This window comes from Salmo trutta, chromosome 17 (genome assembly GCF_901001165.1).
Source record: "Salmo trutta chromosome 17, fSalTru1.1, whole genome shotgun sequence".
In the NCBI taxonomy this organism is placed as follows: Eukaryota; Metazoa; Chordata; class Actinopteri; order Salmoniformes; family Salmonidae; genus Salmo; species Salmo trutta.
In genome coordinates this window covers 55,540,844-55,555,865 of record NC_042973.1, presented here as the reverse complement: position 1 = coordinate 55,555,865, position 15,022 = coordinate 55,540,844, and the positions used below count along the sequence as shown (strand labels likewise).

General features: G+C 39.5%; 1 protein-coding gene across 1 annotated transcript in view; it reads left to right on the top strand.

Annotated features, from left to right (window-relative positions):
- LOC115152445 (zinc finger protein 271-like) overlaps window positions 1-14,663 on the top strand; it is a gene marked incomplete at both ends in the record, with an annotated part of 52,067 nt that extends 37,404 nt beyond the window's left edge. Inside the window, one exon of the mRNA XM_029697333.1 lies at window positions 13,666-14,663. Coding sequence (XP_029553193.1) covers window positions 13,666-14,663 — 998 coding nt within the window. The remainder of the gene's footprint in view (window positions 1-13,665) is intronic.
- Between the last annotated feature and the right edge of the window lie 359 nt (window positions 14,664-15,022).

The window sequence follows — 15,022 nt, the reverse complement described above, 5'->3', positions numbered from 1 at the left end:
GGACTACAGTATTTCAGGCATTGTCATTGGATGCATTTGATCAATTGTTAACGTTTTGTTGATGGTCCACTCTTGATGTTCTACACGTTACAGTGTAGCTTCAGCCATTCCTACAGAACAACATTAAAGTGTAGAACCCCTTTACTGCATATTGGTTCAACGACTGCAGAGACGGTACTTACTGGTGTTAAACAGATCTCCAACCTCCTCTTCTTCCTCCAATGTGACAGCAATCTCCTCCTCCTCCTCTTTCACTCCAAAAACTGCATCCTCCTCTTTCTCTTCCTCTTCTTCTTTTACTGTAACATCCTCCTCCTCTTTCACTCTGAACGCGTCTTCCTCTTCTTTCACTGAAACGTCTTTCTCTTCTTCTTCTTTCACTGTAACAGCCTCACCATCTACTTGTTTTTGTATTGTAACATCTTTCTCTTCCTCCTCCTCTTTCACCAGAGCTTCCTTCTCCGTCCAGCAGACCTCCTCTTCTTTAACAGGAGGAGAGTAGCTTAGTGAACTCATGGTCAGAGATGTTAGCTAGCTAGGCTAATGCTAACTTCTATAATTCTTAAATTCTTAAAATAATTGTTATGTATTTTGTGAACGTTTATCGTGAGTAATTTAGTAAATTCACCGGAAGTTTTCGGTATGTTTGCTAGTTCTGAACGTCTCATGCTAATGAAAAAAACTAGTTTTTGATATAAATATGAACTTGATTGAACAAAACATGCATGTATTGTATAACAATATGTCCTAGGAGTGTCATCTGATGAAGATCATCAAAGGTTAGTGCTGCATTTAGCTGTGGTTTTGGTTTTTGTGACATTATATGCTAGCTTGAAAAATGGGTGTCTGATTATTTCTGGCTGGGTACTCCGCTGACATAATCTAATGTTCTGCTTTCGTTGTAAAGCCTTTTTGAAATCGGACAATGTGGTTGGATTAACGAGAGTCTTATCTTTAAAATGGTGTAAAATAGTCATATGTTTGAGAAATTGAAGTTATAGCATTTTTAAGGTTTTTGAATATCGTGAGGTCACCGCATGTGTGGGAGGTGGGACAAAAGAGCTCTCTGAGGCATGTTGAGTGGGACTAGGGGCTCCGCAGTAAAATAAAACAATGATAACTACCCTAAACAACAGTATACAAGGCATATTGACATTAGAGAGACATAAAGCAAGGCATAAAGCAATCACAGGTGTTGATTGGGAGAGCTAGCAAAGACAACAACGGGTAAGACAACAACAATTCATCAGCTAAGACAACAACAACAGGTAAAATGGCGATGCATGGGCAGAGAGGGTCAGTTAAATACATACAGGGCCTGAATTCTAGGCTGGGCCCGACAGATAAACAAAACAAACAAAATGGAGTAGTGATTAATGAACAGTCCAGCAGGCATCAGCTATGTAGCCAAGTGATCATAGGGTCCAGTGAACAGGAATATATGAAACAGGGAAGCCGTTAGGTAGTCGTTACTACGCTAGCCGGGAGATGCGCCTGGCTCGAGGCTAACTGGTGCTAACTTCGAGACAAGTGCGTCACCGACGTCCGGCAAAGGCCGGTTGAGGGCACATCGGACGGAATTACGTCGGCAGACCAGTCGTGATGGATCGACGGGGCTCAGTGTCGACAAAGGGTCCAGGCCAATTGGCAAAAGAGGTATTGTAGCTGGAGTAATTTTGTTTGCTAGCCGGGAGATGCACCTGGCTCGAGGCTAACTGGTGCTACCCAAACGTTTTGGGTAGCCTCCCACAAGCATCCCACAATAAGTTGGGTGAATTTTGGCCCATTCCTCCTGACAGAGTTGGTGTAACTGAGTCAGGTTTGTAGGTCTCCTTGCTCGTACACGCTTTTTCAGATCTGCCCACAAATGTTCTATAGGATTGAGGTCAGGGCTTTGTGATGGCCATTCCAATACATTGTTGTCCTTCAGCCATTTTGCCACAACTTTGGAAGTATGCTTGGGGTCATTGTCCATATGGAAGACTCACTTGCAACCAAGCTTTAACTTCCTGACGAATGTCTTGAGATATTGCTTCAATATATCGACATACTTTTCCTTCCTCATGATGCCATCTATTTTGTGAACTGCACTAGTCCCTATTGCAGCAAAGCACCCCCACAATATGATGCTGCCACCCCTGTGCTTCACAGTTGGGATGGTGTTCTTCGGCTTGCAAGCCTCCCCCTTTTCCCTCCAAACATAACGATGGTCATTATGGCCAAACAGTTCTATTTTTGTATAATCAGACCAGATGAAATTTTTTCAAAATGTACGATCTTTGTCCCCATGTGCAGTTGCAAACCGTTGTCTGGCTTTTTTTATGGCAGTTTTGGAGCAGTGGCTTCTTCCTTGGTGAGCGGCCTTTCAGATATAGGATATAGGACTCGTTTTACTTTGGATATAGATACTTTTGTACCTGTTTCCTCCAGCATCTTCACAAGGTTCTTTGCTGTTGTTCTGGGATTGATTTGCTCTTTTCGCACCAAAGTACGTTAATCTCTAGGAGACAGAACGCGTCTCTATCCTGAGCGGTATGACAGCTGCGTGGTCCCATGGTGTTTATACTTGCGTACTATTGTTTGTACAGATGAACATGGTACCTTCAGGCGTTTGGAAATTGCTCCCAAGGATGACCCAGACTGAGGTCTTGGCTGATTTATTTTGATATTCCCATGATGTCAAGCAAAGAGGCACCGAGTTTGAAGGTATGCCTTGAAACACATCCACAGGTACACCTCCAATTGACTCAAATGATGTCAATTAGCCTATCAGAAGCTTCTAAAGCCATGGCATAATTTTCTGGAGTTTTCCAAGCTGTTTAAAGGCACAGTCAACTTAGTGTATGTAAACTTCAAACCCACTGGAATTGTGATTCAGTGAATTATAAGTGAAATAATCTGTCTGTAAACAACTGTTGAAAAAATTACTTGTGTCATGCACAAAGTAGATGTCCTAACCGACTTGCCAAAATTACAGTTAGTTAACAAGAAATGTGTGGAGTGGTTGAAAAACGAGTTTTAATGACGCCAACATAAGTGATGAACTTCCAATTTGACAACAATTTGACCCCCACAGCAAATCTTAACTGCCAATTATAGAATATACTATAAAGCCTTGAAATCAGGTTAAAACTATAATTTTGACCTCATGGGTGGCCAGTCCTTGTATTTATAGTGTAGTCAATTCAGGCGGTAGCCCTGAGCTGGACTCAAACCTGGGTCCAGCAACTGTCAAGCCAACATCTTATAACTGTTACACCAAGATGTCTGAACTTCTTGACAAGGTCCCTAGGTTTTGGGTTACGGTTGATACAATAGCTTCCTCTATGAATGTGAGAGTGGTTACATTTCTCCAGCCCCGATCCCTCAGATGTTTACCAAACCAAGTCTCTGGACAGCCATTTTGTTTCTGTTTAAAACCTAGGTTACCCCTTTAAATAAGCCACACAATCAACCAATCAATCTGCAGATCAAACAATAACAAAGTTGTAATTCCATCACTGTTTTGGTAATAAGATGATTATGGGGTTGGAGAAATGTAACTAATTTCAAATTCATAGACGGACCTATGGATGCAAGGACTGACCATCCATGATATCAACATTATAGTTTTAACCATGTTGAGGCTATACAGTGTTGATTTACATTGTTTCTAAACATTGGAGTAAAAAAAGCTTATTTGGGGTTCTGATGGGGTACAACAGTTGAACTAAGCTCACGAAGCATGTGTTATATTCTTCAAGAACCAATGGCTATAAATTAATAATTTAAAAGTCCAAATATGGATGTAGCTATTGCAGATTTCCGCGTTAACACCAAACATCAGTTCAACAACTGCAGAGTTTGTGCCTCTGTATTTAAGACAGTACTTACTAGTGTTAATCAGGGAACGGTTTCTCAAACCCATCTTATTGCTAAGTTCACCGTTAGAACCATTGGACGCCTTAAGATGCGTTTGGGAAACCTGACCAAGATATCCAGTTTCCTCCTCTTCTTCCACCTCCTTTTTGGATGTGACAGTCATCTCCCCCTCCTCCTCTTTCACTCCAAAAACAGCATCCTCCTCTTCTTTTACTGTAACATCCTCCTCCTCTTTCACTCTGAATGCGTCTTCCTCTTCTTTAACTGAAACGTCTTTCTCTTCTTCTTTCACTGTAACAGCCTCACCCCCTACTTGTTTTTGTATTGTAATATCTTTCTCTTCCTCTTTCACTAGAACTTCTTTCTCCGTCCAGCAGACCTCTTCTTCTTTAGCAGGAGGAGAGTAACTTAGTGAACTCATGGTCGGAGATGTTAGCTAGCTAGCATTAGCGACTAGCCTAGTTCTAAGCTAACTTAGCAAACCAGCTAGCTGACAAACAACGTAAATATATAATTAAATGGGCCAACAAGTACATACGACCGAAGTGTGTTTAAAACACAGCGACTAATATACACCAAACCAGTGTAAAGAGCGTGAATGTTGTAGCTATGTTTGCTAGAAAGCTACCGAGGTGTCTGACTAGCTGTTGTTGTTGAAGGAGCGTCCCGTCCACTAGATTATACGTCACACTGGCAGCATCGCCTGAACCTAAAAGACGCACATCGCCATCTGCTGACTGGAGGGCAACGCAGTTGAGGAACCAAACGTTTATTTTTCATTTATTTCAGGAAAGTTTTATATTATATTAAGTCGTTCAAAGAGAAGCATGTGTTGATTGATTTGTGTTTAATAAGTGAGAATTTAAAGCAAACTTTACACCCAATACACATTTGCATTGAACCATACTTCTGACATGGATCATTTTGACCCCAGAGGCATATCTTTTATCATAGCCAAAATGTGGTTTATTCAATTCTTCCAAATTTTAATGACTTTGTCAATCAACTTGTTCTTAAGAAATCTATATCATGGTTTAGTGTTTCTGTATCAATATGGACTTTTAACAAATTCAAATCCTTTGGAGTCATTTTGACTCCAGCCAAAAGCATCTTTGATAAATAGGACGTTTATTTCAAAACAAAATCACATTTTATTGGTCACATACACGTGTTTAGCAGATGTTTTTGTGGGTGTAGTGAAATGCTTGTGTTTCTAGCTCCGACAGTGCAGTAATATCTAATAAGTACTATCTAACAATTTCACAACATATACCCAATACACACAAATCTAAGTATTTGAATCTAGGTTTCTCTGTAGACATGATCCATCCCACCAGAGGGTGGAGGGGCTCCTGTAACAGTGGTTTTAACCAGATAGACACATGCAGACACACAGTATAGTGCCTCCCATGTACTCTCCTAAGATTGGACTCTTCTATACCACGTATCACATGACTGTGTACAAAACTGCAAGGGGTATACAATGCATTCATTAAGTATTCAGACCCCTTCACTTTTTAAACATTTAGTTACATTACAGCCTTATTCTAAAGTTGAATAATTTTATAATTGAATAATCAATACCCCATAATGACATCACAATAACCCATAATGACAAAACAAAATCATTTTTTTAAAACATTTTTACAAATGTATTTACTTAAGTATTCAGACCCTTTGCTATGAGACTCGAAATTGAGCTCAGATGCATCCTGATTCAATTGATCTTCCTTGAAATGTTTCTACAACTTGATTGGAGTCCACTTGTGGTAAATTCAATTGATTGGACATGATTAGGAAAGACTCACACCTGTCTATATAAGGTCCCACAGTTGACAGTGCATGTCAGAACAAAAACCGAGCCATGAAGTCAAAGGAATTGTCCATATTGCTCTGAGACAGGATTGTGTCGAGGCACAGATCTGGGGAAGGGTACCAAAAAATGTCTTCAGCATTGAAGGTCCCCAAGAACACAGTGGCCTCCATCATTCTTAAATGGAAGAAGTTTGGAACCACCAAGACTCTTCCTAGAGCCGGCCGCCCGGCCAAACTGAGAAATCGTGGGAGAAGGGTCTTGGTCAGGGAGGTGAACAAGAACCTGATGGTCACTCTGACAGAGCTCCAGAGTTCCTCTGTGGAGATGGGAGAAACTTCCAGAAGGACAATCATCTCTGCAGCACTCCAGCAATCAGGCCTTAATGTAGTAATGATTTAAGTGTCAACATTTATTTCAATGGACAATTAAGTGAACTGTTCACTACTGTAAGTTGCTCTGGATAAGAGCGTCTGCTAAATGACTAAAATGTAAAATGTCTTACTCGTACCTCAGCCAGCATTGTGAATGGTTAGGAAATAATATGTCATGTTTTACTCGTACCCCAGCCAGCATTGTGAATGGTTAGGAAATAATAGGTCATGTTTTACTCGTACCTCAGCCAGCATTGTGAATGGTTAGGAAATAATATGTCATGTTTTACTAGTACCTCAGCCAGCATTGTGAATGGTTAGGAAATAATATGTTGTGTTTTACTCGTACCTCAGCCAGCATTGTGAATGGTTAGGAAATAATATGTTGTGTTTTACTCGTACCTCAGCCAGCATTGTGAATGGTTAGGAAATAATATGTCATGTTTTACTAGTACCTCAGCCAGCATTGTGAATGGTTAGGAAATAATATGTTGTGTTTTACTCGTACCTCAGCCAGCATTGTGAATGGTTAGGAAATAATATGTTGTGTTTTACTCGTACATCAGCCAGCATTGGGAATGGTTAGGAAATAATATGTTGTGTTTTACTCGTACCTCAGCCAGCATTGTGAATGGTTAGGAAATAATATGTCATGTTTTACTCGTACCTCAGCCAGCATTGTGAATGGTTAGGAAATAATATGTCATGTTTTACTCGTACCTCAGCCAGCATTGTGAATGGTTAGGAAATAATATGTTCCTGTGGTTCAGTTGGTAGAGCATGGTGTGTGCAACGCCAGGGTTGTGGGTTTGATTCCCACGGGGGGCCAGTACAAAAAAAATGCATGAAATGTATGTATTCACTACTGTAAGTCGCTCTGGATAAGAGCGTCTGCTAAATGACTAAAATGTAAAATGTCTTACTCGTACCTCAGCCAGCATTGTGAATGGTTAGGAAATAATATTTCATGTTTTACTCGTACCTCAGCCAGCATTGTGAATGGTTAGGAAACAATATGTCATGTTTTACTCGTACCTCAGCCAGCATTGTGAATGGTGTCTGAGGCGGTGACATACTAGACCATGGCAGTAAATCTAATACTTAGGTGTTTTTAGTCATGCATGAAAGGTCTGGGGTGGTTCTGTGGTTATAAGTTACTGACCTTGGAATACATTTCTGGCCATGCTGGCAGGGTCTGAATCAAACCCAATGTCCACCTGGCACACTGGCAGGGTCTGAATCAAACCAAATGTCCACCTGGTACACTGACAGGGTCTGAATAAAACCCAATGTCCACCTGGTACACCGACAGGGTCTGAATCAAACCCAATGTCCACCTGGTACACTGACAGGGTCTGAATTAAACCCAATGTCCACCTGGTACACTGGCAGGGTCTGAATCAAACCCAATGTCCACCTGGTACACTGACAGGGTCTGAATCAAACCCAATGTCCACCTGGTACACTGACAGGGTCTGAATCAAACCCAATGTCCACCTGGTACACTGGCAGGCTCTGAATCAAACCCAATGTCCACCTGGTACACTGACAGGGTCTGAATTAAACCCAATGTTCACCTGGTACACTGACAGGGTCTGAATCAAACCCAATGTCCACCTGGTACACTGACAGGGTCTGAATCAAATCCAATGTCCACCTGGTACACTGGCAGGGTCTGAATTAAACCCAATGTCCACCTGGTACACTGGCAGGGTCTGAATTAAACCCAATGTTCACCTGGCACACTGACAGGGTCTGAATCAAACCCAATGTCCACCAGTATAGACCTAGTCTGTTCATTATATACATCTACATGATGTATTGTTACACCATGTAGCAGCAGTATAGACCTAGTCTGTTCATTATATACATCTACATGATGTATTGTTACACCATGTAGGAGCAGTATAGACCTAGTCTGTTCATTATATACATGTACATGATGTATTGTTACACCATGTAGGAGCAGTATAGACCTAGTCTGTTCATTATATACATCTACATGATGTATTGTTACACCATGTAGGAGCAGTATAGACCTAGGCTGTTCATTATATACATCTACATGATGTATTGTTACACCATGTAGGAGCAGTATAGACCTAGTCTGTTCATTATATATATCTACATGATGTATTGTTACACCATGTAGCAGCAGTATAGACCTAGTCTGTTCATTATATACATCTACATGATGTATTGTTACACCATGTAGGAGCAGTATAGACCTAGTCTGTTCATTATATACATCTACATGATGTATTGTTACACCATGTAGCAGCAGTATAGACCTAGTCTGTTCATTATATACATCTACATGATGTATTGTTACACCATGTAGGAGCAGTATAGACCTAGTCTGTTCATTATATACATCTACATGATGTATTGTTACACCATGTAGGAGCAGTATAGACCTAGTCTGTTCATTATATACATCTACATGATGTATTGTTACACCATGTAGCAGCGGTATAGACCTAGTCTGTTCATTATATACATCTACATGATGTATTGTTACACCATGTAGGAGCGGTATAGACCTAGTCTGTTCATTATATACATCTACATGATGTATTGTTACACCATGTAGGAGCGGTATAGACCTAGTCTGTTCATTATATACATCTACATGATGTATTGTTACACCATGTAGGAGCAGTATAGACCTAGTCTGTTCATTATATACATCTGCATGATGTATTGTTACACCATGTAGCAGCAGTATAGACCTAGTCTGTTCATTATATACATCTACATGATGTATTGTTACACCATGTAGGAGCAGTATAGACCTAGTCTGTTCATTATATACATCTACATGATGTATTGTTACACCATGTAGCAGCTGTATAGACCTAGTCTGTTCATTATATACATCTGCATGATGTATTGTTACACCATGTAGCAGCAGTATAGACCTAGTCTGTTCATTATATACATCTACATGATGTATTGTTACACCATGTAGCAGCTGTATAGACCTAGTCTGTTCATTATATACATCTACATGATGTATTGTTTCACCATGTAGGAGCAGTATAGACCTAGTCTGTTCATTATATACATCTACATGATGTATTGTTACACCATGTAGCAGCAGTATAGACCTAGTCTGTTCATTATATACATCTACATGATGTATTGTTACACCATGTAGGAGCGGTATAGACCTAGTCTGTTCATTATATACATCTACATGATGTATTGTTACACCATGTAGGAGCAGTATAGACATAGTCTGTTCATTATATACATCTATATGATGTATTGTTACACCATGTAGGAGCAGTATAGACCTAGTCTGTTCATTATATACATCTACATGATGTATTGTTACACCATGTAGGAGCATTATAGACCTAGTCTGTTCATTATATACATCTATATGATGTATTGTTACACCTCCAGGTTGTGGGGGGGCCAGTACAAAAAGAAATGCATGAATTGAAATGTATGTATTCACTACTGTAAGTCGCTCTTATCCAGAGCGACTTACAGTAGTGAATACATACATTTCAATTCATGCATTTTTTTTTTTTTTGTACTGGCCCCCCCCCATGGGAATCGAACCCACAACCCTGGCATTGCAAACACCATGCTCTACCAACTGAGCCACAGGGAACACAATGGAGTTGAAGTCCAAAGACTGAGATGGCCATAGAACATTTTTGATTTTATGCCCAATTAACCATTTCTTTGTGGATGTTGATGTGTCTTGCTGGAAGATCCACTTATGGCCAAGTTTCAGCCTCCTAGCAGAGAGGTAACCAAGTTTTGGGCTAAAAATATCCTGGTAGTGGGTAAAGTTTATTTATTTTATACAGTAATTTTTGCTCATCTTTATCAAGGCTATTAATAACTAGGTGCTTATTTTGATATCTAGTTATTTGACTGAATCAGAAATACAGATGTGGAGTAGAGGTTAAGTTTGTTTTAAATTCTCATAAAAAATCTGAACTAATCAAACAACACTTGTTGCTCTTTGCACGTGTTGATATAATATTCTCATTTAATGGAGAGAAAAAAACGTTTCCCTAAACTGCTTTATAATGTTATAATTCAATGAAGAATAAAAATAGTTTTCCCTCCTCAACTGCGTTTCCTCCCTCCAGACAGCAGATGGCGATATGTGTCTTTCAGGCGATGTTTCTAGTGTGACGTATAATCTAGTGGACGGAACGCTTCTTCAACAACTGCAGCCACCTCGGTAGCTCGCTAGCTGACAAAGTCGGAACATTCAAGCTGTTTGGACAATTTCGTGGTTTAATTGCCACTGTGATTTAAACATACTTATGTGTAAACAACTAGCTACCCCATTAAATATAATATTTACGTTGTAAGTCAGCTAGCTGGCTGGTTAAGTTAGCGCTAGTCTAGTCGCTAATGCTAACTAGCTATTATCCCCGACCATGAGTTCACTAAGCTACTCTCCTCTTGTTAAAGAAGAGGATGTCTGCTGGATGGAGAAAGAAGCTCTCGTGAAAGAGGAGGAGGAAGAGGAGGCTGTTACAATACAAAAACAAGTAAAGGGTGAGGCTGTTACAGTGAAAGAAGAAGAGAAAGACGTTTCAGAGAAAGAAGAGGAAGACGCGTTCAGAGTGAAAGAGGAGGAGGATTTTACTGTGAAAGAGGAGGAGGAAGATGCAGTTTTTGGAATGGAGGATGAAGTGAAAGAAGATGAAGACGTTTTTGGAATGAAGGATGAAGAGGGGGAGATTACTGTCACATTAGAGGAGGACGAAGAAGAGAAGACTGGAGAACTGATTAACACCAGTAAATACAGTGAGTACTATCTTATAAAACAGGGACATTGATCTGATTAACACCAGTAAATACAGTGAGTACTATATAATAAAACAGGGACATTGATCTGATTAACACCAGTAAATACAGTGAGTACTATCTTATAAAACAGGGACATTGATCTGATTAACACCAGTAAATATAGTGAGTACTATCTTATAAAACAGGGACATTGATCTGATTAACACCAGTAAATACAGTGAGTACTATCTTATAAAACAGGGTCATTGATCTGATTAACACCAGTAAATACAGTGAGTGCTATCTAATAAAACAGGGACATTGATCTGATTAACACCAGTAAATACAGTGAGTACTATCTTATAAAACAGGGACATTGATCTGATTAACACCAGTAAATATAGTGAGTACTATCTTATAAAACAGGGACATTGATCTGATTAACACCAGTAAATATAGTGAGTACTATCTTATAAAACAGGGACATTGATCTGATTAACACCAGTAAATACAGTGAATACTATCTAATAAAACAGGGACATTGATCTGATTAACACCAGTAAATACAGTGAGTACTATCTTATAAAACAGGGACACAAACTCTGCAGTTGTTGAACTAATGTGTGATTTTTAAAAGGGCATTCTACACTTGAATATGTTTTTGTATTGTCGGAATTGTTCATGATGTCCTTTCCTGTTGAAAAGTGATATATAAATACAGTAAATTATAAACACACTAATGGGAAACAAATAAATATTTTGAGCAAAATTGTGTTTTTTAGACACCTGCAAACTAGAAGGAGTGAGTGATGTCATAGTAAGGCCTTCAAGGAGTTGGCTTGATGGGAAGTCGTGATGTCATCCAATAGGCGACTGATCTTCATGTGAATATTCATTATTCTATTTAAAATCATTCATGTTCTGTCAAGTTGGTTGTTGATTATTGCTAGAAAGCCAATTTCAAGTCTTACCATAGACTTTCAAGACGATTTAAGTCCAAACTGTAACTAGGCCACTCAGGAACATTCAATGTCATCTTGGTAAGTTCCTCCAGTGTAGAATTGGCCTTGTGGTTTTGGTTATTGTCCTGTTAGGACAGTTTTTTGTATTCAGATCTCTGAAATGCTCTCTACCTACGTAACATTTAGTGTCTCCTTATATTACGCTGGGAAAATAGTTTTCATGGGCACAAAAATCCTAAATCATTTCAGAGTTTGCTAAATCCAATGGTTCTAACCGAGAGTCACCTTAACTTTATTGACAACACCCAAATGGATACTGTCATTAATGTGGTTCTTCAATAATTACACATAATACTTAATACTGTAGCTGTTTAGTTACAGTCACATGTTCAACTATCATCAGCTGATCCAGGAAATCATTTTCTGAATGACAGTCACATGACAAACATCACAACATGCAACAACAACCAAAGTGCTTCTTCATTCATTACTCTGGTAAAGACAGTTATGCCGTGCTCCACGTTGGATCCAACATCCCTAACAAATTGATGTTTATAATGTGTTATTGTCTGGTTGATTTACAGTAGGGTCTCGTTAGTCTGTTTGGACACAGAGATACTTAGCTCATAATGTGTAGAGAACTGTTCCTTGATGGATAGGCTATTGTACAACACACAGAGCTATTTTCCTATATTTGTTGTTAGGGGAAGTTATGGGTCCGACAGTAGGTCTATGTTATTGTTAGGTGAAGTTATGGGTCCTACAGTAGGTCTATGTTATTGTTTGGTGAAGTTATGGGTCCGACAGTAGGTCTATGTTATTGTTAGGTGAAGTTATGGGACCGACAGTAGGTCTATTTTATTGTTAGGTGAAGTTATGGGTCCGACAGTAGGTCTATTTTATTGTTAGGTGAAGTTATGGGTCCTACAGTATGTCTATGTTATTGTTTGGTGAAGTTATGGGTCCGACAGTAGGTCTATTTTATTGTTAGGTGAAGTTATGGGCCAATTTGGCAAACTGTACAAACCCTCATTGTCAAGCTGATGGAAAAGTCAAAGAGCATTTTACTGGTTGAAGTGTTTTTTTAAGTACAAAGTGGTTTATTTGCGATGATGACACAAACATTATATTAAGCAGGACATTCAAACAAGCCTTACAATTATAATCCAAAGTAGTGTGAAATGCACTCATAAGCAACCTGGAAATGGAGGTTTCTCCCCTGAGTTTTCCCCCGTTCACATTCAGAATACATTGTGAAAACCCAAAATCTTTGCTCACCATTTTTGCTCCAGGCAGATATAGTACATCCATAACTAGCGGTTTCCTCATTAGCAGGGAGGAGTTTCTGCAATCAAATTGCATGTGCATCGCCCTCGTGCCGCAATTTTAGCAAACACAAAAAGGGGCCTACATTGGATACAAAAAATTGTCTGGCACACTGCTTCGAGTTTCAATAACTTTAACTTATTTCTAGCCTAACATCATCGATTTTACTACTAATGTGAAAACAAGACAAAATATGACTATTCTTGCTAATTTTAAGACAATTGTCAAATAATTTTAACATTCATTACAGACGTCAATTGTTGTACAACATCGTGGCTGCGCTGTTGGCAACACTTTTACAGTGGATTACTGCTGTTGTGGGCCTTTAACCATCTGTCTGTCTTTGTTGTTCACACAGGAGAGAGGCGGGACAGTTGTGGATCCTCTGGGGAGTCTCAACAACCTCTTGATGCTGAAGAGGCAGAAAAGAGTCTTTCCAGATCAGAACACCTCAATAAACACCTGCAGAGATCCACAGGGAAGAAATCTCACTGCTGCTCTGACTGTGGGAAGGGATTCACCTCCTCAGGCATTAAAATTCATCAGATAATCCACACAGGAGAGAGACCTTATAGCTGTACTCAATGTGGGAAGAGTTTTGTTCAATCTACATCTCTGACAGTGCACCAGAGAATACACACAGGAGAGAAACCTTATAGCTGTGGTCAGTGTGGGAAGGGTTTTACTAGATCTGACCATCTGACTTTACACCAGAGAAAGCACACAGGAGAGAAACTTTATAGCTGTGATCAATGTGGGAAAAGTTTTACTCGATCTGACCATCTGACTTTACACCAGAGAATACACACAGGAGAGAAACCTTATATCTGTGGTCAATGTGGGAAGGGTTTTGCTGCATCTAGCAATCTTACTCTACACCAGAGAATACACACAGGAGAGAAATCTTATATCTGTGGTCAATGTGGGAAGGGTTTTGCGGCATCTACCAATCTTACTCTACACCAGAGAATACACACAGGAGAGAAACCTTATAGCTGTGGTCAATGTGGGAAGAGTTTTAGTCAATCTAGCTATCTGACAGTGCACCAGAGAATACACACAGGAGAGAAATCTTATAGCTGTGGTCAATGTGGGAAAAGTTTTCATAAATCTGGCCATCTGACAGTGCACCAGAGAATACACACAGGAGAGAAATCTTATAGCTGTAATCAATGTGGGAAGAGTTTTACTACATCTGGCCAGCTGACTTTACACCAGCGAAAGCACACAGGAGAGAAACTTTATAGTTGTGATCAATGTGGGAAGAGTTTTACTAGATCTGACCATCTGATTTTACACCAGAGAACGCACACAGGAGAGAAACCTTATAGCTGTGATCAATGTGGGAAGAGTTTTACTAGATCTGACCATCTGACTTTACACCAGAGAACGCACACAGGAGAGAAATCTTATAGCTGTGGTCAATGTGGGAAGAGTTTTGTTCAATCTAGCCAGCTGACAGTACACCAGAGAACACACACAGGAGAGAAACCGTATAGCTGTGATCAGTGTGGGAAGAGTTTTACTGAGTCTGGTGGTCTGACTAAACACCAGAGAACACACACAGGAGAGAAACCTCATACCTGTGACCAGAGATAATCTGATAAAAAATCTCTGATTAAATATCAGAAAATACATACATGAAGGAGTTGTTTCATGATATCTATGAAATAATGTCACAATGTAGAATGTTTTAACATTGTAGTAGGAGTATTTTAATGATGTCACAATGTAGAACCTAAACGTTTGTCCCCTGTTCTATTGATTTCAACATTATATGGATATTAGCCTCAGTGGGGAAATCCAGGCTCTGAAATGAAAGAGTATGTGATTTAACAAAAAGTGACTTACAAAAAAAGAGTTGTGTTACACTTACCACGTTGGTGACCCACTTGAATCAAAATGCAACACTTCAAAAT